Raw genomic sequence first — 27,999 nt, 5'->3', positions numbered from 1 at the left:
CACGGGCCGCCTCCTGCCTGCCCCCGCACTCCGGGCTCCCCCCGCCGCCGCCCCAGCTCTCGGCTCAGCCCGGCCATGTCTGCCCGAGTGTGGTTCGTGACCGATCGCAGGATCCTGCGGGACTATCCGCAGCAGGAGATCGAGCGCGCGCTCCGGCAGAAGTGCGCCGAGGAGGAGGAGGTGGAGTTCCGTATGGTCTTAATGGATGAGATTGTCATTACCATCGAGCAGGGAGGCTTGGGTAAGGAGTGGGAGTGCTGCGTGATGCTCAACACAAAATAAACCTCGCCTATTGTTTGTCAGTTGGTTGGCATTGCCATTTAAATATCTGATACCTCAATACCCTTTTGTCCAATATTCCTATACATGTGTTAATCAACTAATGGATGTATTATAAACCTTCATTGCTCGTTTATTGTAGCTGGTTGCCTGGCTTGCAGATTTCCTAATGTCTTGTCAGTCACTTTAGCAGACTATGCATTTCATCTTCTCATTGCAATGGCTTGTGCAGTAAAATCGATTGTATCACATTTTAACTTGGGATCTTTGTTTGAATTGGATGCAATAAACTTAAAAACAAATCTTCCTAGTTATTTGAACATCGCATTGGGAAGGGTCGGCAAGATTAACTGAACACTATTGTGCACTTATAGTAAATAAATACCCAAAATAGACACAGTACTTCGGCTTCTCCCTTGTCCTCAGTAGTATTTAGAAACATTACTCCGATATTGGACTTTAAAAAAGGATATAAAAGGATAAAAGCGCACATGGACACCACCCGCCTGAGCGGGTGCTGTATACTATAAGGTGGTGGTGGTGATATCTCAAATCCCAACTGTGTTGTATTACTGTGGAGGTTTTTTTTTGTTCATTCATTGCAGCACCAAACACTTGGCTGCGACCACGCACACAGCTTGTCGTTCCCTCGTTGTAAAACTAGACAACGCTCTCAGTATTTTCTAATGCTTTTTTATGCGACTCCCAAAGGGGGATGAATTGCATTGTAATTCATGGAAATGATTTAAACAACTGAATGCCCAAAGATACCTAATGAGGAATTGATTTACATGTTACATTTTAGGTTTTATATTTTAGTTGTTTTTTGTGTGGTGTTTGTTTCTTTCAAGAATTGAATGCCTAGGTATCAGACAGTAAATAAAATATTGTAAGGTAGTTAATCTATTACTGGCATGTGACAATCAAATAATTTTCACATAAATATGCAGACCTTCAAACCTACATGGATTGTACATAGCGGCAAGTCCAGTTTTCAGTCTGGTTCGATTTAACTATTGTTTTTCTGCAGGACTAGTTGCAGGCATAGAACACTGAAGTGGCACATAAATAAAATTTGATCTGGAGGTGGACTCGAGTTGTGGATAGGTGAAAGCATTGACATTTAGAATAAAAACAAATTAATTACGTTGGGTAATTGAGACCAGATAAGGATTTTAATCAGTAAACTCAACATGTATTTGTGTGGATTTATTTCGTGTGGATTATTCTGTAAAATTGTAAATGCCAATATGGAATATGAAGACTTGTTTGTTAAATGGCGACAGCATGAAAAATGAGCAACAAAATATAACAGGATGGAAAGCCACATCACCCAAGGACTGATGACTGAACTGTAACATTTGGACTCTTGCCCTCACATCCCATCTGCTCATGGCTACTCCTCTACTTTCCCATTGAGGATGGTGAACATTTTAGGATCTTCTCTCTATCCATAACTATGTTACTATGTAACTATATGTAACTTTAACTCCAGCCCCTCGCAAAACTGCTGTCATCACCCCTGTCCTCAAATTCCTCCTCTAGTCGTGACCCCACCGTGCGTGCTTGTCAGACATCAATGCCAACATTTCTGCAGCTGAATGTTGACAAGATGGAAGCCATCCTCAAACAAAAACAGTTGCTGAGAACAAAATAGATTGTATCTTGAGTTCTGACGAAGGGTCGTGGACCTGAAACATTGACTCACTTTCCTTTCTCCATAGATGCTGCCTGACCCGCTGAGGGTTCCCAGCGACTTCTATTCTTGTTTCAGATTTCCAGCATCTGCAGTATTTTGTGTTTTGAAAGCCATTCTCCTTGGCTCCTGTCAATGTCTTTTTACTTGGGGCTCCGACTTCTTTAACCTCCCCGGCCTATCTCGCTGTACCTGTGCGTAATCTAGACTTCGGGTTCAATCCTCAGTTGTCCTTCCACACCTCCGGCCCTAACCAGGACTGTTACCTCCACCACTTTGCTGCCCCTCCCCCCAACCATATTCACACTCAACACAGCTGAAACCCTTATCCATATGTTCGTCACCCCTGCCTCAATTTCTTCAGTGCTCGCCACGACAGTCTCTCCCAGCTCCCCAATTCATAAAACTGGTAGAACCATAGAAATTTGCAACAACGAAGAAAACAATTTGGACCATCATGTCTGTGCTGACTCCCTCAAAAGCAATCCTTTCAGTCCCATTTACCTGCCCTTTGTACATAACTGACTCTATTAAAGGTATTTGTCTAGTTCCCTCTTGAAGACAAAAAGTCACTGCAGAATTACTGTAATAACTTGCATTTAAGAGCACAAAATGATTCATGAAATATATTCAATTAGAAATGAAAATGTTTTATATAGGCAAACATGCAGCCAATCTAAAGCTCATTGAGATGTTTCGACGTTCGAAGGGCTATAAAAATAACTCTTTCCTCTCAGAAATATATTTCAGAAATATGTTTCAGAAATATATTTGAACATTAAAACAACCTGTGGAGTCCTGTAGCTCAGTGGTTAGAGCACTCGCTTTGCAAGTGAGAGACCTGAGTTCAATTCCAGGCAGAGGGCGAAACCTTGGGCAAGTTTCCTTACTCCACACGCCTAATAATAATCCCTCCAAAAAAAAAAAAACAATAATTAAATTGGTCATTTTCAATCTACGACTGTTTGTGGGACATTGCTGTGCGCAATTGGCTGCCGCGTTCGCCCACAAATATACAGTCAATTCACTTTACAGTGTATTCTGTGAAGCGCTTTGGGACGTCCTCCCGACGTGAAAAGCGCTATATCAAATGCAAGGATTATTATTATTATTATTATTATTAACCAAGGTTTTGGAAAACCTTGAATCGTTGAATGAAAGTTGATGTAAAATGTGGTTTCTAGCAAACACAAACTGAAAATAGATTTTAGCAAGTTTCTTTGAAATAACTCAATTCTTCAAAAAAAACTTATAGATTGAATTTTTTTCATAAGAATTATATGGGCAACAAATGAGATTATGTATGCCTTGCTGTTTGGAATATTTACATTGTTTTTATAAATGTGAGTTAACTCCAGTGAAAATTAAAGTTGTATCAACTATAATCAGAAATCATTTGAGATCACATCCATTATACCAATGCTCAGCTCAGCTCCTTCCTACATAAGCTGCAGACAGTCCAGAACTCCAGAGTCCTTTCCTTCGCTATTCTCAAGAACTTACACCTCACCTGACCCCATCCTTGCCCGGCTCCATTGGAATACCCTCCTCCCCCGCCATGCACAGATTGAGTTCAAGATCCATGTTCTCACCTTTAAATCCCTCCATAGTCTCGCCCCACCTATCCCCTGCGACATCCCCAAACCCCACTAACTTACTTTGTGCAACGGGCCTGCTTCACGTCCTCCACCTTACCCATCCCAGCATCGGTGGATGAGCTTTTGGCCTGTCTGCACCCACTTTCTGGAAATGAATCCCGGTTTTCCTCCCACTTGTTACCTGCCTCACCTTATTCAGGTTCCACCTCAAGACTTACCTTTTTGAAGACTCTTTTGGTCATCTTCCTTCTCCCCACCCCATTTGATTCCCATCCCCAGCATGGATCCCAAGCCATTCATGTTAAGCGCCTTGGGACATTACCAATGTGAAAAACACTCTAATTATAAATGTGTATTGTAAAAGCCCAATTTAAGGTTTTGAATTGCAAAGGTATATTTTCCATAATTTTAGTGACAGTCCTCTCTAATGATGTACTACGATAGACCTCTCATGGTACATTGAATCTTCAGCCATGGCTTGTATTGGAGTTTCTATATTAGAGATTATGCTTAGAATGGATCTGGTTTTGAGTTACCAGTTGGACGCCGAGTGAAAGTGCCAACGATGGCTGCTAACATTACATTCCTAAGGCAACATATTTTTTTCCCTTTAGATTGGAATATCACCGAGGTAATATTAGGATGAAATTGGTTAGAGCACTCACCTTGGAAACAAGAAGACTTGGGTTCAATTCCCGGGCAGGGTGGAACATTAGGCAAATTTCCTTACTCCACACGGCTCTGTTTACCTAGCAGTAAGTAGGAACCCGGTTGTGAGTTGTTTGGCAGATTGCTTTTCTGGAGGTAATAATCCCTTAATTTTTTTAATAGTTCTGTCACTCAATCCATGACTGTTTGTGGGACATTGCTGTGTACAATTGAATGCCACATTTCGCCCACAAAATACACAATCAATTCACTTTACAGTAAATTCTGTGAAGCACTTTGAGAGGTCTCGATGACATGATAAGGCGCTATATCAAATGCAAGGATTATTATTTTTATAATCCTTACATTTGATATCGCATCTTTCATGTTGGGAAGATGTCACCTAATGCTTTACAGGATGTCCTGTAAAGTGTAGTGACTGTGTATTGTGTAGACAGCAAAATATAATTGTATTTGCGGTAGGTGTGAATTTCAGTTGCTTTAGACTCGACACTTACAAATATTCAAGGAAATAAAAGGAAATTTGAAACAGAATATGAAATGCGCAGGCAGAAAATTGGAAAGAGTTTTTCTTATTAGATAGAATTTTGCATTTGATATCGCATCTATAACATCAAAATAGCTCAAAGGTGCTTCACAAGCAATTGTTGTCAAGTATAATTACTGGTTTTGTAGGCAAATATGGCAGCAATCTGCGTACACCAAAGTCCGACAAACAGACACAAAGTGAGTGACCAATTTATCTGTATGATTTTAAGCTAGAACACTTAGAAAAACTTTCTTTATCTTTGTTTCAATAATGCAATGGAATCTTTATTGTTTACCTGAACAGACAAACGTGTTTTGTGTTAATGTGTTTCAATGTCATCTGACATTGCAGAGTTCCACCCAGTTCTGCACTGATGTATCGTCTTGGTCTATGAGCATGAGTCCTGACATAGGTCTTGAACTCAGAATCATCTGACCCAGAGAAGAGTGCTATCAACTGAGCCGAGTTGACATCATTTTCAGTGTTTGAATTTTGATTTTTAAGGACGTTTGGTTGAATATTCTGCAATAGTTGATAAAGGTTGTAGGTGGCAACACAAAACTCCCTGATGTAATTGTGCTTCAGTCTGAAGACAAAAGCCGGGATCATTCACAAGTGCAATGGAACAATCCATGCAGGAAACCATTATCCGAAAACTATACTTTAATTTCCATCCTGAATTCGAGATTGATGTCCTGTATTTCTTGAAGGCACTGGACAAAGATTTCTGTTAAAACAAATGTTTTAAATGTGGATTTGCTTGCAGTTCAGTGAAAACCAGTAATATTGTCCTGCAGTTCAGTGCAGTGGTATGTTATTTCTTGTAACTTTTTTTTAAAACCAAATGGAACTCAGTGTCTTTAAATCTGCAATAAAAATAGCAAACCCAGGTGTGCTGTTAGCTCTCATTTGTTGGAACATTTTACATAACCATTTACCATTCTTGTGCTGCGCTATGTGAAAGATTTTATATAATAATAATCCTTACGCAATGTAGACATTTAGTCTTGGCAGTTTATTTCTAATATAGTTTTATGTATGTCTACCAGAGGCAGTCGTCTTCTGATCTTCCATCATGCTTCATTCAGATCAGAAAGCAGCACTTGCCATTGATCAGGGACTTTCTTTAAAGTCTTCCTCCTACTTTCCCCTTACTCCTTTATATTTTCATTGAAGACATTCTTGGCTCCTATGGTGTGAGTTTAGTGGTGAGAATTCAAGCTTTAGGAGGGTTTCTGGTAGTTGCAGCACATCAAGGCAAATATCAGTGACTCACAAATGTGCTGTTAGAGCAGAGGCACAGATTGGAGTTCTAGTTCTAGTACTTAAAGATCAGTTTTTTTCCCCTTCACATGGTAAGTTTCCTGTTTGACTGCTTTATCGTAAGAAGATCTAGAGTGGATTATAGGTACATACCTGCACCAGAAGAGAACATCCAACAAAGAAATTGCCTTACATCCTTGAATGTCCAGCACATTGGGAAGTCCTCCCAACGTGAAAGTTGTGAAACAACAAATGTAATTTGTTGGTTCTTATATTGGCAAGTGCCTGGAATGATTTCAAATGAGAATAGCATATGCTGCAGACAGAATTACAAATAATTATAAATATTCTAATTTTATTCACTCAATTTATTTGCTGCTTGTGTATTGCAGTGTTTCTTTAAATTTCCTCAGTTATTGGCATTGATAGGAGAGGATTTAGTGAACTTAAGACGGATGATTCAAAATGTCCTTTTTTAAAAATACGCAGAACTTGTTGTCTGGGATGCTCTTAATTAACTTATGTGTCTGATTAAATTTGGTAAAAACCAATGATATCTCATTCAACCCATTCAATGTTTTGTTTTTAACATTCAGAGTTCCATATTGAACTTTTAGCTATACTGAAAATGGAATTGAAAAANCAATGTCATTAAAATATATTAGCTTCCTTGCTTTGGGCAAAGCTTCCAGAATGTGCAAGTGAGGAATGTGTTCCTTTGCATTTACAGTCTGAACACTTAAGCCATGCGCCTCACTATCTGCAGCGGTAGGAGCCGGCAGTTGGTAAGGATGCGGTGGATAGGGAGACCCTGTCAGGAAGCCCCTCCCTCAGCTTACTGATGCACTGCAGTAATGGCCGGTATTATTTCCACTCTCCGTGTTGCATCCTCCCAACAGCTCCAGCTGCTGCCATGAGAGGATGTTCGCTACGGAGGGAGCGGGCAGCCTGAAATTGGAAATTGTCTCGGGCCAGATTAAATCATCCAAGGGTCTGGATGTAGCCTGTTTGACCACTCTCGTGTATATGGCCAATCACTGGTATCTAATAAATCAGCCAATCTCACCTAGCTTGGAGTCCTGTAGCTCAGTTGTTAGAGCACTCGCCTCGCAAGCGAGAGACCTGAGTTTGATTCCTGGCAGCACCCTGCCCACGTCTTGGGCAAGTTTCCTAATCCAAACGTGATAATAATCCCTCAGAAAAAAAACAATAATAAATTGGTCACTTTGTGGGACACTGCTGTATGTCATTGTTTGCCACATTTCACCTACAAATATACAGTCAGTTCACTTTACAGAATATTCTGTGAAGCATTTTGAGTCGTCTAGAAGATGTAAAAAGCACCATATCAAATGCAAGGATTATTATTTATATATTATTATAACTGACTGGCGTTATTTTACAATTAAACTCAGTCTCACCATGCTAGAGAGGTTTAAAACAAATCAGCTAGAATTGTTGCATTTGATTTTTATTCCATCGTGCCTGTTGGAAAATGTGTACATGTGTAAGTACAGTATCAAACATGGATAGGATCTGGCTCTGCAGTTGACTGGCCTGGTTATTTTGGACGGATGAAATTAAATGGCAAAACATCCTTCTTCATCCATACTTACCAAGCTTGTCAGTCAGTGCTTTCAATGGCAAACTATGCAGATTTACTTAGTTAAACTCCAATAGTATCCCGACACATACTCTGGGGTTTCCAAGTCTTGGTTCTTGCCAGCCTGCACCTAATACTCTGCGGAATTAGGTAAGCAGGATGCGTCTTTCTGGGGAGAGAGTACGCAATCCATTTCAACAATCTAACCTCTGAAATTTCCATGTGTAGGTGGGATACTTGGAATTCTTAGCTTGGTTGGATACTCTTAAGCTTGGTGATGGGTTTCTGCGTATGTCAGCCACCTGGCTGTCTGGGGAAAAAATGCATAGCTTGGCATTGAACGCATCATCTCGCAAGCTTTCCAGCTGTTTGCCCAGCTAGGACAATGCTACCTATTTGAGCACTGGTTTACAGGGTTAACCAGAGCCGGGTGTGTCTGTATTTACAAGTCCTGCGATGTCATGGATGGCGGGTGTTTAATAGCATCTTGTTAAGTGTATAGATATTGTTGCCAGTAAAGTAATGGGTGCGATTGTGTAAAAAGACTGCATGGGTGTGGGGCTGACACTGCAGCCTCTGAATTAATGGATCAGTTTTTCCTGACTGAGAGAATTCCTACCATTGTCCCTTCATGCAGATAGACAAAGGCAACAGAACCACTTCCAAATTGAAATAGTTTAATTAAAGTCCCAGCACCATTATTTCACCCTTAGCCCCTATCATTTTTAATATATATTTGCCTGTTTTTGTATTTGTAAACAATACATACATTTGTGGTCCTGTTTGGAGCAAAGATTGACCACAGGAACCAATACAGACAGCTTCTAGTGCATTGAAATCATTGTGGTTTGTGCTAAAATAATAGCAGATTTTGAAGGAAATGTTCCAGTTTTGTGCTGTGATTAAAATATGTATTATACAGAGCTTTTGAAAATGTGCTATATTGTCTTTGTACTAAAATAGTTAGACAAATTTTGTGAATAACATGTATTTACCAGATTTGAAGATAATCAGTAAACCTATTAAATACAGTGATACCAATGGAAGATTATTAGTGGAACAAAAATGCATTACTACCAGGTTGATGTGATGAAATGTAACAAAAAGACATTTTACATTCATCTGCTATCTATATTTTATAATAAATATACTCTGAAGCTGCAATGAGTGTAATTTCAATAGAAAAGAAAATATTGTTTAAAGGTCATGTACACTGACAGGTGTTGTATTGAATTGGACTATATTTGCATTTGCATCCCTGCGGTAAAATGGTATTTGAACTTGTTAGCACTCATTGCGCTTTGCTTCTTAGCTGGGTTGTTGAGTTAGGAATAGCATTTTAGAAAAGAATGATCAGTGTAAAACAAAGATTGCTCTCCAACAGAAGTATTATGCAGTTCACTGAGGTACTTCATTCTGGTTGAGCCAGTCTTACCAGCCTACAACAACAACGTGCATTTACATGTTGGGTAGTGTCCAGGAGCGCTTGACAGTGGCTGAGTCTGACCCTGAGCCAGGGGGAAAGGGAGGGGGGAGGCGACCAAAGGCAAGATCATAAAGGAAGATCTTTAGGTGGGATTTGAAAGTGGGAAGGGAGGGTCAAGATGGAGGGACTGAGGGAGAAAGTTCCAGAGTTTTGGGGTGTAGTGGCTGAACGCACAGCCATTGATGGTGGAGTGGAGGGGCGAGGGATGAACAGGAGTGATGGTGGAGTGGAGGGCCGAGGGTCGAACAGGAGACCGGAGCCAGCCGAATTGAGTCAGCGTGTGATGGAATGGGGTCGGATAGGTAGGGAGATGTGAAGGAATGAAGGTATTTGAAAACAAATGAGAGGATCTTGAAATCCTGGGAGCCAGTGAAGCCTGGTAAGGACTGGTGTGATGGGGTAAATTTCTACCGACTAAGTTAGTCCAAGAGCTATAGGGGCAGGGGGGAGATTCTTTTTCCTCCTGAATGCAAAAGGTTTGAAGGTGGATTTTAATACAATATGAATTGTATGCAGCTATGTCAAATATGAATTAGTCTTGGTTGTACCAGGCTACACATTTTTGGAAAATTGGTCGATTAATTATGTATGGATCATTTACACTTCAACGATGAATGGGGGGTAAGGATGCAACAACATTTATAATGTCTACCTTTTTAGTTCAATCATCACATATAAGATATCATTCCAGGCAGGGCGAAACCTTGGGCAAGTTTCCTTACGCCACACGCCTCATAATAATCCCTCCAAAACCAAAAACAATAATAAAAATTGGTCATTTTCAATCTACGACTGTTTGTGGGACATTGCTGTGCGCAATTGGCTGCCGCGTTTGCCCACAAAAATATACAGTCAATTCACTTTACAGTGTGTTCTGTGAAGCGCTTTGGGACGTCCTCCCGACGTGAAAAGCGCTATATCAAATGCTAGGATTATTATTATTATTATCATTTTACGTAAAATATATAGCTGCATTTACATAGATACATAGATGTGGAGTCCTGTAGCTCAGTGGTTAGAGCACTCGCTTTGCAAGTGAGAGACCTGAGTTCAATTCCAGGCAGAGGGCGAAACCTTGGGCAAGTTTCCTTACTCCACACAGAGCCTAATAATAATCCCTCAAAAAAAAACAATAATAAATTGGTCATTTCAATCCATGACTGTTTGTGGGACACTGCTGTGTGCAATTGGCTACCGCGTTTCGCCCACAAATATACAGTCAATTCACTTTACAGTCTATTCTGTGAAGAGCTTTGAGACATCTAGAAGACGTGAAAAGCACTATATCAAATGCAAGGATTATTATTATACAGCAAGTGTTAATATAATTGATACAGATGAGGTCACTGGAGGTTAAAGTTTATGTTCGGTCAATTTCCAGTTCAGCTCCGCCACACCAATTCTGGAGATTTACCTTAAATTCATATAAAAATCATCTCGGCATCTCGACTAACTGGGATTGCCGCATTTTATCAGTCTATTTCAGCAAGAAAGCACCGGATAATTACACGATTACTACAAAATGTTTTGCCCGTATTTTTTGTTGCTCCTTCAGACACACTTCAGATTTTTTTAGTTGCAGCCTGCTGCAAAAAGCAGCGAATTTGGGGAATATTGTCATTTTTGAATATGTGTGAAGAAAAATGAACATTGCCTATAACTTCTGAAGGATTTGTGGGAATCAATCTGTGGCACACGCAGCCTCAAACATCCATTGGCCGACCTATCTCTTCCTCATACTGCATGCCTCCATTAAGAAGTGGGGGAAGCATTTCCAATCTTTTTATGATTTGTAAATCCATTTGAGATTGTTGGGTGCGATGAAATTCTGTGTCTCACTTCTTTTCACCCGAGGCCTGAAATTCTTTGTTTAGCCATAAGACCATTGTCTTAAAATATGAAAGTCGGAACAAGGGAGGACACAAGTAGGAGAATAGGGCTACAGTAGATGGCAGAAGCGATTTGAATATTAGAATGATGATTTTGAAGTTGATCAGATGGGTATTGTGGGCTTGGCAGGGGAGGGGTGCAGAGTAAAGGTTGTGTGCTGGTTGATAGGGCACAGAATATAGGCTGTAGAAATTTTAATGAGTTTGATCTTATTGAGGCTGCTGCTATGCAACAAGGAGAGTACCAGTGAAATCTAACCTTGAGGTGATAGAAATGTGCATGAGGAATTTGGCTGTGGAGGGGTCAGATAGTAATGGGAACCTGCCCCCACATTGCCTTGTCCACCACCAAGACCTAAAGTTGTGCCGTGGATTGGCAGATCCCATGGTCCTGAGGGCATATAAGGAGCCTAGATCAATAGTTTTCATAGGTTTGAAGGAAAGCCTTGCAGGTTGGTGCAGAAGAAACAAATCGAACAATCAAACTTGATTTGAAACGGTCAGCTTTCACCTAGAGAAAGAGACTAAATTCTACAGAAGTTCTCAGAAATGCATAGTCCACCCTGGAGAAACCATTGGCACATTGACTTACTGGCAACAAGCTGAGTTGTGCCTCGCTTCAAATGACAAATGTTCAGTTACCTGGAATCTTTATAAGAGACCAATGCTTATGAACTAATCCAAATGATGTTTCTTTCCTTCGTGTCAATGTGAAGGTGATTATTTTTCCTTATTCCAGGAATCTGTGGATTCAATATGTGATGTAGAATCATAGAATTTTACAGTACAAAAATAAACCAAGTCTACTCTGGAACTTTTCACTACATTAGCCATATTATTCAGTTCCATTTTCATGCTTGCTTCCCCCGCTTCTTAATATTCCTCTTCTTCAAGCATCCACCTAATTCTCTTCTTATAAGTATTTATTTTATAAGTGGCTCATAATAGAATTGCCCTTTGCAACCACCCTTTGGGATATGAATATTTTCTAACTGTCCCTTTATTTTTTATGATTCATTTAAATTAGTGCCATTTTGTTACTGATTTGCCAATCAGTTGAATTAATGTATCATTGTTTACTCTAACATAGGGTTTTCTATCATTGGCGATCTTCCCCATAACCTTCTCTGGGATAGTGTGTGTGTAAAAAAAAACAACTTCATGCCTCTTCATAACTGAAATGTCTCCAGTAACATTTTAGGGAATCTATGCTTTTCCATTTCTTTTATATTCTTCCTATAACACAGTTCCCAAAACAACACTCTCACCCATGGTCCAACTTGTGTTGCAGTATCTGTGAAGTTGGCTTTCTAACAAACCTTTTAGTAATTTAACCAATACGTGTGTGATGAAATTGTTGGCATGTTCAACGAATAATTCAGTTTCAATTGCAATAAATAGTCTCATTTAGGGAAGGTGGACATAGCTCTACATGTGTGCAGCCAGTGGGCCCTAGGAAACTGGGGTCTCTGCGTTATAACAGTTGTCTTATTTGTTCTTGCTGTTTGGTTTTAGGGAAGCAGATGCATATCCCTGCTTTCTTCACTGATGCAGCTGTGACCTAGATACATCCACCTATGGCTGACTGACTGACTGCCGGCAAAATCGCTGGAGAGAGTCTGGAAGACTACAGTAGCATAGAATGTGAGTACTGCAGTCACTTTCACTGCTACTGGTAAGGCTGTGGAAACTGCAGATGCAGATTTGTAAATCAGCCTGCAACTCGTGTCTGGCACACTGAGAAAGTTAGTGATTATTGTCAACCCCGTGAATTTGTTCTAGGGAATGGATATCTATTTAGTCCATTCTGCTGTAGCCTTGGTCAGTTTTGTTTAAAGACTCGCTTGCTTTGGCATGCTCATGAACCAATTAGTCTTTCAAATGCTGTTTAAATACAAGGGAAATTAGGGGTAAGTTGCCTCAACAAAAAATGGTTATGTTGTATTTGATCATTTCTGTTAGAAGATTTGTGCCCAATTTTTCATTCTGCTCTTGTGTCTCCAAACCCAACAATTGCAATATTAATCAGATCTTTTTTATAAACAATTTTGTGGTCAAAATTAACCTATTTTATTCAAAACCCATCAAATAGAAGAGCAATAATGGAGTTCAGAGAATGAAAGCTGGAATGTTCATACTTAAATATCGATTGTATCCATCTCTTAATGTGTCTTGAAAAAAAATAGGGTTGGGTAATAGTGAGATTTTCTTCCCAGTTACCAAAATGTTTCCATCTACATTCCCAGAGGCCTAGAATTACTTATGTTTTAACTCAAGACCATTCATTGTCCTAAAATTTTAAATCATATAGAATTTTAATTTTTATTAAAAAAAAGTGGAAGGTTTACTAGGATGATACAAGGGCTGGCAAGTTAGACTGGCTAGGCTTTTTTTTTGCTTAGAGAAGAGACATTTTGAAGGAAGCCTATAAAAGGTGTTTAAAATTACAGAAGGATTTAATGAGGTTAGTGTAAATAGGCTGTTCCCACTGGTTGCATTGTCCGTAACCAAGACATATTCCGAAAAGATAATTTAGGAGGAACTCCTTAATGCAGAGGGGAGTGAGAATTTGGAACTCGTTGTCTAGAGTGGTGGTTGAATCAGATAGTAAAGGTGCATTCAAGAGGAGGCTGCATTATACACACGAGGGGGGTGGAATAAAAGTGTATGGGAAGGAGCAAGGAGTGGTTAGAGATTTGTGAATAAAGAATAAACACAGGCACAGACTAGTTGGGCTGAGTGGCTTGTTTCGGTGCTGTATATTTTTTGTAAATCTTTTAAGTGAAGTGGTTTTGATGCCGGGAGTATAAATCATCTAACGTGAATTGAGGCACAAGGTTATGGTCATCGAAAGGGAATTGAGATGTCATGAAGGCAGCAATCTGTTCTTTAAATACTAGAGTCCGCTCGTTTTGAAGAGTGATGAGGGAGTGACTACTAAGATGCTAATTGAATAAAACTCTTAACTTTATAAATCACAGTGATGGAGAACATTCGTTTAGCTGACTGAAAATATTTACAGTTTCATGTAAGGATTGGATGATCCTGTATGTGCTGTATATCACCCACATTTAAGGTTCTCTTACCACACAGTATTCTGGTTTGAAATTTTTGGAGCATGCTCTTTGTAACTTCTCTACCTGTTGAATGTGAGTAATGGGTGTTGGGTGTGGTATGGGGCGTGGGAGGAGCAGACATTTGATTTGTACCCTTCTCAACCAAATTGCCACTGACAGAAGTACAAGGGAGGTGGTTATCAAATACCTTGCACGGAAGGGGTTGTTTATGTGTGTATTTGGGAGGATGGGTTGTCTGGAACTTCTGTCTTTCAAGCCTCATATCTAGGCTTTCAGTCACTCAGCTTTCTCTCATTTCTGTAAGATTGTCTGCCTCCGCCACTATCTCTTCCCCAGCCTGCCTCATTCACTTTCATCATGTCCAGGCTTGATTATTCCAATGGCCTGCTCGTCGGACTCCCTAGCCTCTTCCCTAAATAAGCTGCACACTATTCAGAAATCTGCAGCTCATGTTTTGTGCACAGGCTCTGCAAGCCTATTGCTTCCATCCTTGCTTGGCAACACTGTCTCTCTATCCCCCTTGTGGGTCAAATTTGGGATCATTCCCACTTTCAAATCCCTCTATGGCTTTTCCCCATCCTACCTTTGTAACTTCCTACAAACCTACCAACCACTCCCTTTGCTAAGCGAACACTGGCCTTCTTTATATTCCCTGGCTATCTTTGGCAAGCAAGCTTCTAATCATTCTTCCCTTGCTATCTAGAACTCCATCCCAGAGTTCCTCAGACCTGTCTCCCTGTCTTCCCACTCTTAAAGGCCGACTCGAGATTTATCTCTTTGACTATGCTTTGGTCATCTTTCCCTCACCACCTCTTTAGTTCCCATCCCCTGCTCTGGTGCCAAGCTAGCAGCATAAAGTGCTTTGAGCGCAAACAGTAGTTTGGTTTAAAATCTCATTGGAAGGGATGGCATCTCTGACAATGCACTGCTCCCCTAGCCTAACTCACGTTCTGATGTGGGGTTTGAATTAACAACCTTCTGACCCAAAAGTGAGTGGTACAAACAAGCCAAGCTGATAACCTATCATGCAACTTAACAGGCTTTAAAGGTTTTAAATTGTTTACTGAAGTTGTAAGAATTGCAATCTTATCCCTGAGAGCAGTAAATACAAGCTTTAAACATTTGCAACAGGCTTGTTATTTTGCAGGTAGTAAAGTGGCTCATTGTTCATTCCAGGATGGGAGGTAGTGAGGTGGGCTTACCTGTAATATGAAAGGGGCTATACAAATTTTGTTTTTGTTTGTTTGTAATGAAGGCCTGAACGAGTGAATTGTTGGTGGTGAACGTAATTATACTTTGTGAATGAGACTCTCTTCTGTTTGTTTCTGTCTCACACTGTCCTGTCTCACCGTGGGTTTGCTTTTCTCTGTGTGCATCACTCTGTCCCTCTCTTGTCAGTCTTTCTCTGAGTGTTGCACATTGTTTCACCTTCTCCTCCTCCTCTCGCTCACTTGCACAAACCTGTTCTGTCTCAATCCCAATGTTTGGTGTGGTTGATGTAGCACTTTAACTACTGTTGTCTACTTGTGTCTCAGTTTTGTTATTGTGGCATATTGTCCATCATTCCTTTGAATGACAATACTTTTGCAAGGCTTGATATTTGTTGACGTTTTTGAGTAATTATTCTTCTGATTCTTATACGAAGAACCATTTTCCCAGTGTTTTCCGTATATAAAGTGTGGGAACACACTAAATAAAATTGGTCATTCACTTCATAGCTGTTGTTGGACATTGCTGTGCACAAATTGACTTCCATAGGTGCCTAAAATACTTGTTACCATGTACAGTCCTATCTGTTTATGTCGTAATTGAGAGGACCAAGCAGATTTTGTCAACGAATAACGCATGCACATTCATTGTGGTTAAGGCATTTATTGACTAGACTGAAATAGAAAATTGATTTGTAAAATGCTGGAAAATGCATTAGAAGCATTGATTTACATGTAGTTCATATAAAATACTTTAAAAGCAATTCTTTACATGTATTTCATATAAATACTGTAATTATAAGCTATTATTTACATGTATTTCATACAAAATACTGTAATTAGAATTGCTGTATTATTTAAAAGTACACTGTCGCATATCGAAAATTGTTCTTTTCAGATTAGGACTTACTTATCCAAATCCTTAACTGCTTCATCCATTTCTTTCAGTAGTTCTGATTGTGTAATAAATGTATGCAATCCTTCACATATGCTAAATGCTTCTTTGCATGTCACGCGTCAAATACTCTTCGTCGTTGTTTTCAGGTAAACAGAGGCTTGTGGAGAAAGGAAACTTATCTAAGGTCTCACCCAGCCTGGGAATCCAACGAGGGTCCTCTTGCTTGCGAGGCGAGTGCTCTAACTGCTATGCTACAGGACTCCACGATAACTGCTTTTATCGCAGTTTCCAGCAATGAGTTTCACACGCTCACCAACTTTTTTGCAGAGAAGTTCCTCCTAAACTCACTATTAGATATATTACTACGGTCCAGTTAATAATAATTTAATAATAATAAAAATAATAATAATTGATTGATTTGAAATTATTTATATAGTAGCTTATCACATCGTCAAGACATCTCATAGCACTTCACAGAATATACTGTAAAGTGAATTGACTGTAAATTTGTAGGAGAAAGCACAAAGTATATAATAATAATCTGTTATTAAGGTCCAGCTAATGCAAAACTCCGCCACCTGTTTCCTCACCTGTACCAAACTGTAACTGTAACAATAACCCCGATCCTCACCAGGCTCCATTGGCTCTATGTCTCCGAATGGATCAACTTCAAGATCCTTGTCCTCATATACAAAAAAAACCCTTTCCCCAAGCACATCCCCGTTTCTTTGACCTGCTCGGACCCCACTCCTCTGCCGCCCCCCCTTTGCTCAGCGAATACAACTCATCTGTACATCCTGACTCTTCTGCGCCACCTTGGTGGCTGAACCATCAGCTGCTACATCCCTAAGCTCTGGATCTCCCTGCTTCAATTCCTTGTTTCCCTATTTTTATTTTTAAATCCCACCTGAAAACCTGCCTCTGAGCATGCCGAGTCAAGCCCTTTTGCTCGTATCCAACTGTATGGAACTCCGACATATTATCCTATTTGCTGGGTCCTACATAAATACAAGTTGTTGTAACTGCCTGTCTTTTATAGTACAGAATAAGGCCACTGGTAGCCGTGTACAGTTCTGTTTTGTTTGGGGACAATCTAGCAATATGGCAATAGGGAGGGATGGGGAGAATTCGTGTGTGAAAAGCATAAGGATTGAAGTGGATAAACTTCAAGTATGAAACACTAAAACTCAGTAGCTTCTTACACAGTCAATGTTTTTTTCCAGAGTTATAGACAAAAAATAAATAAGAGGAGATTTGCAGAGAATTTTTAGAATAAATAGTTATTTAGTTGGGAAAATACTTAAAAATCTAAAGTACTCTCTCAGCATTCTTCATCCATTGAAAAATAAAGGAAAGGAGAAAGAAATCCAGCTTGTGAGAAATGCAAGTGGATAGCAACCATTGTGGAGGGCAGCAATCCTCAATGATGAAAGTTCCTTCTCTGAATTGAGAGAGAGAAAAAAATAATAATTCTTGCATTTGATATAGCGCCTTATCGCATCTTCTAGGCATCTCAAAGCGCACCACAGAATATACTGTAAAGTGAATTTATTTTTTTAAGGGATTATTATCCCTGGAAAAGCAATCGCCAATCGACTAACAACCATGTGTGAGGTAAGGAAACTTGCACAATGTTTCGCCCTGCCAGGGAATTGAATTCAGGTTCTCTTGCTTATGAAGCGAGTGCTCTAACCGCTAAGCTACAGGAGTAAAAAGTATGTATTCAACTGTGTGAGACAGCAGAAGAACATAAGGATGGAAGAGATCTTCATGGAATTGCAACTTCAGCTTCAATTGAACTTGGAGGTTATCCGGGATCTAGATTTTTGGCTGCAATCAGAATTGGAAGGAGCCTGTGAACTTGATTTTGTGTCTTTAAATTATTGGATGTGAAACATTCTTTCTGTTTATAGTAGTTTTTTATAATGCTTCTCTTGTATAATGTTACTGCCATTTGTAAAGTTACACTGGCTGCTGCCTTAATATGTTTCAGAATGTTTTATCAGAATTAAATTAGAATAGATGTAGAGTTTGAGATCCAAATAAATTATTGTGAGGGATGCACAGAATGTGATAGGTATATTTCTTAGGGATCGACAAATAGGGCAATTTGCAACAGGGAAGAGAGTTTTGTCATACATACTTCAGTGGTCTCCCGTTTCTCCTCTCCTGAACGATTGCTTAACAATTTGAAATAAAGTATACATTAAAAAAACATATTTCTTGGAGATTTTGAGACTATCCAGAGTTAACACTCTCAAAAGAAGATTAAATTAAAAACGATTAGAACTATAGAATTTTATGGTAAGGAGTTGAACTGGCTTCAAGGTGACATGTTTGACAACAGAATGTTGGAAAGGAGTCAACCTTCTGTGGCAGTCTTATCAGTTTGGCAAGTGAGCATAAAGTGCTACCAATTAATCTAGGAAGACACTTAGTTAATGGGTCAATTTTATTAGATCTGAGTTGTAGAGAAATTATGTTTTCCTGAGGGTATCCCTCCCTATATTCCTTCATCAACTAGTGAAGTAGAACTAATGTAGACTCTTGTGCTGCTATCTTGCAGGTCTGCGAATCAAACAGGAGTCAATAACCAGCTACCCTCAGGTAGTGGTTGTCAGAGTTCCCACCCCCTGGGTGCAGAATGACAGTGATATCACAGTACTACGGCACTTGGAGAAGATGGGCTGCCGCCTGGCCAATCGTCCTCAGGCAATATTAAACTGCGTCAACAAGTTCTGGACGTTCCAGGAGTTAGCTGGTCATGGAATACCATTACCAGATACCTTCTCTTACGGTAAATACAGCTAACCCTCTGAGTTAGCCTTTGAGTCATTTGTAATGAATGGCATTTTTATTATTGTTTAGAACCATATACTGTGTTTGTTAATTTGGCATTTGCCTTTGCTTCTGTGACAGGTGGGCATGAAGAATTTTCAAAAATGATTGATGAAGCAGAACCTCTGGGTTATCCAGTGGTGGTTAAAAACACTCGTGGCCATCGAGGTATAATTCCCTTTTCATTTTGCAGTTTACAATTGAGATGGAATAAAACCACTTCCTTTGATTATTTCCCTTGATGGGAGGGAGATAAGTGGGCTCTCTGGATCAAAACTGGCTCTAAGGTAATATGTTTAGCAACGGAATGTCAGAATTGAGCCAGCTCTCTGTGACTATCTCAGTTGTCCAGTTCCTGAGTACTCAAGGGCACTGCTGATGGCAGCACAGCGAGCACGGCTCATCGGCAGGACTTGGGATGGGCAGACCTGGGGGCAGGAACTCTTCCCACTTAGTTCCCGATAACCCTGCAAGACATAGCCCTAACAGCTATCCTGATGGCCAAACGAGCTGCTCCTGTGTGTAACATAATATTCTGTGATTCTTTAGGGAAAGCTGTGTTCCTGGCACGTGACAAGCACCACTTGTCTGATTTATCGCACCTGATCCGACATGAGGCACCATATCTATTCCAGAAGTACGTGAAGGAGTCTCATGGGAAGGACATCCGTGTGGTTGTAGTGGGAGGCCGCGTGATTGGCGCAATGCTGAGATGCTCCACTGACGGCCGGATGCAAAGCAATTGCTCTCTGGGTGAGATGTTTCATATTGTTACCAGGGGTAGTTAATACAATACTACAATACAAATTTACATTTATAATGAGCTTTCCATGTTAAGTGTATGTCCCAAGTGCTTAACAGACCCACCCAATCTGGGGTGGGGGGACTTCGGGGACAGGGGGCAGGGGAGAGTGGGGATAGATGGCTGTAGGTCGGGCAAGTAGGACGGAGGACGTGAAGCAGGCTAGTGCTCACTGAACGAAGGAGTGCCTGGGTCAGTAAGGGTAGGCAAGGTCACAGAGGTCGGTTGGGGCAAGACTGCGGAGGGTTTTAAAAGTGAGGAGGAGAATCTTGAACTTGATCCATTGGAGGATGGAGAGCCAGTGGAGCTGGACGAGGATGAGGGTGATAGGCTTGTGGAGCCTAGTGAGGGAGAGGGCATGGGCTGCAGAGTTCTGGAGAGTCTGCAACTTGTGCATGGAAGAGTTGGATAGTCCGGTGAGCAGAGCTAGCGTAGTCAAGTCTGGACATGACAAATGCATGGATTAGGGTCTCGGCTGCCTGAGAGAGAGTTAATGGAGGCAGGCAATATTTCAGAGGTGGTAGAAAGCTGAGCAGGACAAGGATATTTTTAAAGTATAGTTTGGAGTTGAACAAGACAGAGGTTCCATCGCTCTGTCCATGCTGATAACGACTTAATCCATTAACTTGCTCCCTTTCCTTCCTCCCTGTTTCTCCCACTCACTCCTTTTCCCCCTCTTTGGGGTCCCCAAGCCTTGGCTCTTGTCAACCTGCGCCTAATACTTTCCGGAATTAGGTAAGCATGATGTGTCCCTCCAGAGAGAGAGTGCGCATTCCATTCCAACAATCTGTCTCTGGAATTACCATGTGTAGATGGGATGCATAGAATTCTCAGTTTGGTTTGGATACTCTTAAGGGTGATGGTTGTTTTTTTATTTCTAGTATGCTCAAGATTACTGGAGTAATCATAAAACTATAATTGGGATCTCGTGACATTTTAGAAAGAATTCCTGTGAGGCTAAAATTGTAACCATAACAACAGGGCTCCCTCTTGTGGATAATTGGTACTTATACAACAAGTTTGATTTTTATAGCGCCCTTCACGTGGGATAATGTCTCAAAGCACTAGTTTCAGGTCACTGATTACAAAGGGATTTAGGAACAGGAGAAGGCTGTTTGCTATTTTCTGTCATCTCATCATATCCATTAAGGCTTTTACGTCCTGAGTATCTATTCATAAATAAGTAAACCTTGCATTTGGTATAATGCCTTACATGTTGGGAGGACATCACAAACACTTCATAGGATTTTTTTTACTTCAAAATGGTGTGACTGTATTTGTAGCCAAATATGGCAGCCCAATTGCGCACAGCAATGTCCCACAAAACAGTGACCGATTTTATTTGGGAGATTTTTGGCCAGAACACGCAAAAGAAACTTCCTTCTCTTATTGAATTGTGCCATGGGATTGTTAACATTCACCTGAACAGGTAGACGGAATCTTGATTTAACATTTCAACCAAAGAATGGCAGCCATGACAATGCAACACTGCATTGGAATGTCAGCTTAGACTATATGAAGTCCTGAAGTGGGGCTTGAACCCACGACCTTGTGACTCAGAAGCGAGAGTGCTACACTGAGCCACATGTCACACTTTGAGTAGATAACTGTGTGACTGCCTGGCTTAAGAACTTACAGTCTGGGCTAAAATCCAGTGCAGTACCTGGGGTGCACTGCATCATTACAGATGCTATCCTATGGATGAGACGTTAAACCAAGGTCCTGTCTGCCTAGTCAAGTGGACATTAAAGATCTTATGGCTGTATTCACAAACTCCACACTCTAGAGTAAATCATGTGGAGGGATTTGAGATGTTCTCCTGATATGAAAGAAGATGTATCAAGTGTAAGGATTACTATAATATTTCTTTCATTATTCCCTCTCAAGGTGCAAACTATAAAATGCTGTTCTTCCTCAATTTAATCCTGTGACATTTCCAGTGTGGTTAAAGTTGGGGTTCTTGTGTTGATCGAGGAGCAGGACAATGGAAATTAATATAACTACTTAAGACAACACAGGGTAGAAATTGCTTGAATTAATTTTGTGACAAACCACAAGAACAATTAATTGTTTGGGATCTGTCATTCAGGGACATTTCACGGCAAATAAATTAAGATTAGTGTGCTGACATTTAGTTTTCCATTAAGGGCTCAGATTTCAGCTACTAATACAACAACAACAACAAGATTCCATTTATAAAGCGCCTTTCACATCAGGAGGACGTCCCAAGGCGCTGCACAGTTGGGTCATGACTTTCATAATCTTTCTTAAGTGCTACAAGCTTTAAGGGTTTTAAATTTAAAGTGTATTATGTCCTCCTTTCAGGATGGATTGCTAATCTACAAAACTTTTAATTTTACTTCCAAAACTCTGAAACAATTGTGCTTTTTTCACACTTGTGTTTTGACAGGAGGTGTTGGTGTGATGTGTCAACTGAGTGAACAGGGCAAGCAACTGGCAATCCAAGTCTCCAATATCCTGGGCATGGATGTATGCGGCATTGATCTCCTTAGAAACGACGATGGTTCTTTCGTGGTGTGTGAGGCCAATGCCAATGTGGGCTTCATAGCCTTCGACAAAGCCTGCAACCTTGATGTGGGTGGCATCATCGCAGACTATGCTCTTTCGCTGCTGCCCAGCAGACTGACCAGGAAAATGTCCCTCCTCTCTGTCGTGTCGAGCGCTAGTGAAACTAGCGAGCCCGAAGTGGGCGCCCCAGTTAGTGCAGTCCCCGAGAGTGTGTTCACCATGAGTGTAGGATCCAGTTCTAGTGAGAGTGACCCCGAGATAGTGGAGGTCAGGGATTCTGCCACTCCTGTCTCCATGTCCATGCATACCACACTGCCCGAACCAGGGTACAACATGAACAATCTCATAACGCCTGAATGAGTGAGGCTGAGCGGGAGCAAGCACACTAACAGGTATAGAAGACAGCTGCTTCCTCAGTTGAACTGTGGATAAAAGGGTGAAAATACAGGTGAAAGGGGAAAATAAGAGAATAAATGACATGATCCCTGGGCACCCCGAGTGACCCTTCAACTGTGTAACTTCCTCTTGAACCTTGAGTTCATGACTATAAGCTCAGTGTCACTATGGAGTTTTCTTTTTTTAATGCAGATGCTGTTCCAAACTATTTGGTTTGAGAATATAAAAGTTACGTATAAATTTAATTGCAACACCCATCATGAATAGTACGGAAAAGAATTGCAGATAAAAGATAGACACAGCCTCCTGCTACACACATCTCAGCTGTGATTTGAGTTAACCATTCATCACTCAGTGGGTTGATATCTAAATTCAAGCGTCGATCACCACGAGTACTAATTTGTAGAAAAACATGTTATTACCAGAATGATAATGATAATTTCTGTGTTACCTATTTTGTAATTGGCTCAGTTTATATCAGTCTCGCAACTTGCTCTGATTAGCAGTGAGAGGTGCTGAAGAATCTTTGAATCCACAACTTTCTGACTCAAGAGGCAAGAGTGTTACCAGCCCAGCCAGGTGGTCACTCAAACTGAATTTAAGACATTTCTAAAGTTCTGCCTGATCTTAAAGTTTAACCAAATGGTTTAAAGGCTAAGGCCATGAGGAAATCTGGGTAACTTTTCCAGTACCTAAGGAATGCTGTAATTATGCCGCATTTTTGTGTAATGGATGGTTTCAGTGTTTGCTCTTGAGGGAGTGGCACAGACACGATCAGCCGAATGGCCTTCTGTGCCTTTCTATAAAAGGTACGTTTCTACGATTCCACAGAATGCACTTTTAGTTATTTACTCCAGTTCAAGATCCTGGTCCTCACATACAAAGCCCTCCAAGGCCTCGCTCCACCCTACCTCTGTGACCTCCTAACCCCTTACCAACCCTCCGCTCAGCCGACTCCGGCCTGCTCCATGTCCCCCGACCCAGCCCCCCACCATTGGCGGGAGAACCTTCAGCCACTCTAACCACAACCTCTGGAATTCCATCCCCCAGTCACTCCGCCTCGCCCCCTTCTTAGCCTCCTTCAAGTCCCGCCTCAAGACCCTCCTCTTTGACCATGCCATCGGCCACCCCCCTTCCCCTCCCCTCCTTTACCCCTCCCAACACCAGCTCTGGTCTGAAATGCTGTACTCTGTCCAGCGCCTTAGGACATCCTCCCGACGTGAAAGGCGCTATACGCATGTAATCTTGTTGTTATTGTTTACTAAAATTCGTTAAGCAAATGTTTGCAAAACAAAGTGTGTGTTGCAGATCATTGGGGCGGAGGCAGAATAAATAAATAACTTGTATTTTTCTATAGCTCTCTATTTCAAAACAATTCCATTTTCACTAAAAAAATGAAGAAAAATGGAGAAAGAACTTGAACGTAAGATTAATAATAAAGGTGATAACAGTGCTGCAGACACGAGGTGATTGACATTCTGTAATTGCCAATATAAATGCACTCATCCTCTGATTAATAATAAATAATCCTCACATTTGATATAGTGTCTCACTTCAAAGTGCTTCACTGGATACACTAAAGTGGAGTGACGATTTTGTAAGGAAACAGTTATGAGTAAATTCAGATTATGAGCCATTCTGAAGTTTCTAGCACCTCTCGTAGCTCTTTTGCGTTTGTTCAATGTCTTTTCTTGGGATGTAACATTTTTTAATGCACTTTCAGTCATCTTTCCCTCTGCCTCCCCCTAGGCTTCAACCTCCAGCTCAGATGCCCACCCAGCAGTGTCAAGCACTTTGAAATGTCCTCCCGACATGTGAGACTCTTATGTAAATCTAAAGTATATTGTGTATTCAAAAAAAGAAGGAAGTTTTTCACAGTATCCTGGCCAACATTCCTCCAGATACATTGTTTTTTCATGACATGGCTGTTTATGGGACCTTGCTGTGCTGTCTTGTTGACTACATTAAATAATAATTCTTGCATTTGATATAGCGCCTTATCAAATCTTCAAGACTTTTCAAAGCACACTATGATTGCCTATGAAGTTCTTTTGATAAGTTTCAAGCACAAAATGCTAGAAAATACAAGTTCTTACCAATTATTTAGGATTTATTGAACTTTTTTCCAAAAAAGAAAGTATACTTACAGTGACACTGAAATAAAATGGTAAGGAGGGAGCAAGAATTTTTTAAAACCTTGAGGTTTTTACGCTTTTATCCACACTATCTCAATTCAAAATTTTGCTCAGAGGGGTGTGAACAAAATATCAAATGCACATTTCTATCTTTGCCTCATCCTAATCATTGATTTTTTTCTCTCTCTGTTTTACTCACTGGCCATTTTCCTCCCGTGGACATAAAAAAATTACTGGACTAAACCAAGGCAGGCTCGCCATTTGAAACATTCCACTGCAGAACCAATCGCTGGAGAGCCGAGAAGCAGCCCTGTCGCATTCCCCAGGCATGAGTAGAGCTATACATATGTAGTTAGGAATGAAATTTAACTTGTATTTAAAATATCAAAAATTGTTGAGTTTATACTTTACTGCTTATAACTAAAAGCTCAGTGTTCTTGTAATATTGGGGAGGGGAGGGTCTTAAAAGTGTATATTGAGACTATGCTGTGTGTTCAAGTGTACTAAGCTACAGCTGGGAAATGTGAATTTACAGAAGGGTTTACTAACTGCATTTCTCTGTAGAACTTTGACTGTTTGCAGTAAGGTTGGTTGTGCTGTTGAGACTGAGAGTATGTGTGTTTGCAAATGTGTTGCGGCTGAGTCCAGTATTATTAGGTTGTTGAGGCTGAGTGCTTGTTGAAATGTCATGTTAAACAAATTAGCGAATGAGGGTGAGTGAGTTGAGATGTAAGACAGTTATCCAACAGAGGATCACTGCTGGTAAACTGTTTATCTAAACCTAAGGTTCGAAGCCTATTTAGAATATATACAGTACAGTGTTTGTTTTAATTTATTTTCAAGGGATAAACTATTTTCATTTGATGCACCTTTTCTCATTCTGTCCAGTGGTTGTGTGACAATTCACTTCCGTTTTCTTCTAGGAGAGGGTTAGGGTGAAACACTGGGCTGTATATATTGTGATGGGACTGAATAAGAAAGGATGCAGCTCAGGCTTACTTGTAATGAGTGCACTTTGTTGCTGAGCTGCTCACAACAACAACAAAATGACATTCATATCGCGCCTTTCATGTCGGAAGGACATCCCAAGGCGATCTCTTTGCATCAGCAGCTCTTGGGAGTTGCTACAAAAACACTGATTGTGACATTTTTTAACAATGCAAAATAAAACTGGGGGTAGTTTTTTTTCAAATAAACCATTAGATCCTTGGGCTCAGTTTGGATGCAATTGACACATAGCCAGATGATTTTAATAGATCACCACTAGTACCTTGTTAGGTAAGGATTTTTTTTATAGACCTGTTCACCTCAAATTTATCTACCAACCTTGACCTTTTCCAACCGGCAGCTAGAATTACAAGTTTATCAACTGAAAATCCTCCACGTGTGTTTTTGTCACGTGAGGGACTATTTTATAGCCTTTATGGGAAATGAAACTATTTTTAAAGTATTGGTTTTTGAATACATTTCTCCTGGGCATTGGGGGGTGGGGGAATTGAAGTTGAGTTGCCTCCTGCTGTGGCACTTGTTCATTTAACAGGTAAGTGACTTAGCTCTGAAGTGTAAAAAAACAACTACAGACTTATTCAGCCATTTGTGATCAGTGTCCAATACTACCCATCAGCCCATTGCTTTTGGTATTAGAGCACATCTGTCCCTCTGCCAATTGTTTAGCACTATTTTATTGTGTGTCATAGATTTGATGTGTTTGAGTGTGCATGCGTATGTCAGTCAAGCTTGTACAAAATTTACAAAATGTGGTTAAATTGTATGTGGTTTGACTTCTGATGTCAACCTGGAGGACAAATAGGATTCAGAATGCATGGTAGGGGTTTCATGACTATTGGGTAATGAGTGTATGTTCAGATCGTAGCCAGAAGTATTCCAGCTTACGTTTCCTCAATGTACCTGGGCTATTTATGTGTAGCTTGCTTCAGTCTGAGAAATAGTTGTGAACAGAACACACCCTTTTCATGAATCTACCTGGGTCCCAGGTTCCTAAACTCCTATCTGTAGTTTTGGTGAGGTTATGATTGTGGTTTTTCTAAAAAAAGGCTTGGTTCGAAGGGAGGAAGGAGGCATTGGGGGCTCAAACAAGCTATGAGAATAAAATAGTTCTCCCCCAGTGAGAGTGCTGCTGCAGCAGCGAAACTAGAGACTAAACTCACCATCATCTATGTTCAGGGTCAGCAGAAAATGTGGGATTTTTAAATTAATAAACCTGCTGCTCTCCCACTTGCAACTTCTTATGGCCATTAACACGTACATATATAATTATATGATCATTACAGCATGGAAGCAGGTCATTCGGCCCAATATTATTGGTAATATTACTAATACTATTAATATTGTTAAGCAAATTATGACTTGCATCAGTAACGTGTGCTGCGCTACATCTACTCACCGCCTGTCATTGCAAAGCATCGTATTGTGTGAATTTCCCCCTATTGCTCCCACACAAACTGCCATATTAACCTGCTGAAAGTGGTAGTTCTGGCAGAGAAATGTGAAACATGTATTTGCCAGGCTTTTTAAACATCCCAACCATGAAATGTGAAATATTCCACTTTAAACCACACTGAACCGTCCCAGCCCCTAATCCACCCAAACAGTGCAGACTACCACCTCTTATTTAGATTTGATGAAAATCTTTCTGAAAAAGTAGTTTGATTTTTTTTCATTTTAAAAAAAACTCAGCTTTGCCTTTACTTGGGAGTTTTGGAACAAGTGACTAATGTGTAGCAGTCTGGAAGTGCAATGGTCCCTACCAAATGGCGCAAACTGACCGAGTGCCAGTGAAACTGGACAATTAACTACTTGAATAACTTGTCGGAAAGGCAGGGACCTGCTGTTACTGTAACATTGATCATGAGGAATACTGTACATATACTTCTGTTTTAATTTTTTAGAATGTAATAAAATGATTCCTAGCGATTAAAACAATGTCCTAAGAGAGTCGAGTGTTTTTGTTAAAGACCATCTGACTTGTTTTTATTCTTAGTGTTCTTAACTGAATATGTGACTCAGTGAAACATCCTCTCTGGAAGTTTTGCTCCCACCAGGATTTTTTTAAGTAAAATCCGGCATTACTGGAGATTCTGAAA

At 40.4% G+C, this 27,999-nt stretch overlaps 1 protein-coding gene across 1 annotated transcript; it reads left to right on the top strand.

Annotated features, from left to right (window-relative positions):
• Positions 1–69: 69 nt before the first annotated feature.
• Positions 70–27,856, top strand: rimkla (ribosomal modification protein rimK-like family member A). The gene is made up of 6 exons (XM_007910723.2): positions 70–241; positions 18,762–18,992; positions 19,115–19,201; positions 19,583–19,786; positions 22,246–22,756; positions 25,144–27,856. The coding sequence occupies exons 1-5, from the start codon at positions 76–78 to the stop codon at positions 22,722–22,724; spliced, it is 1,167 nt and encodes a 388-aa protein (XP_007908914.1). The 5' UTR covers positions 70–75; the 3' UTR covers positions 22,725–22,756; positions 25,144–27,856.
• Positions 27,857–27,999: the final 143 nt, after the last annotated feature.

Source organism: Callorhinchus milii, unplaced genomic scaffold (genome assembly GCF_018977255.1).
Source record: "Callorhinchus milii isolate IMCB2004 unplaced genomic scaffold, IMCB_Cmil_1.0 Scaffold24, whole genome shotgun sequence".
NCBI classification, from domain to species: domain Eukaryota; kingdom Metazoa; phylum Chordata; class Chondrichthyes; order Chimaeriformes; family Callorhinchidae; genus Callorhinchus; species Callorhinchus milii.
This window is presented reverse-complemented; position numbering and strand designations above follow the sequence as displayed.

Excerpts from the sequence above, each read along its gene's own strand:
- rimkla (XM_007910723.2), top strand. The coding sequence starts at position 76 with ATGTCTGCCCGAGTGTGGTTCGTGACCGATCGCAGGATCCTGCGGGAC. Across the intron at positions 18,993-19,114 it reads ACCAGATACCTTCTCTTACG|GTGGGCATGAAGAATTTTCA; the intron begins GTAAATACAGCT and ends CTTCTGTGACAG. Across the intron at positions 19,787-22,245 it reads GCAAAGCAATTGCTCTCTGG|GAGGTGTTGGTGTGATGTGT; the intron begins GTGAGATGTTTC and ends GTGTTTTGACAG.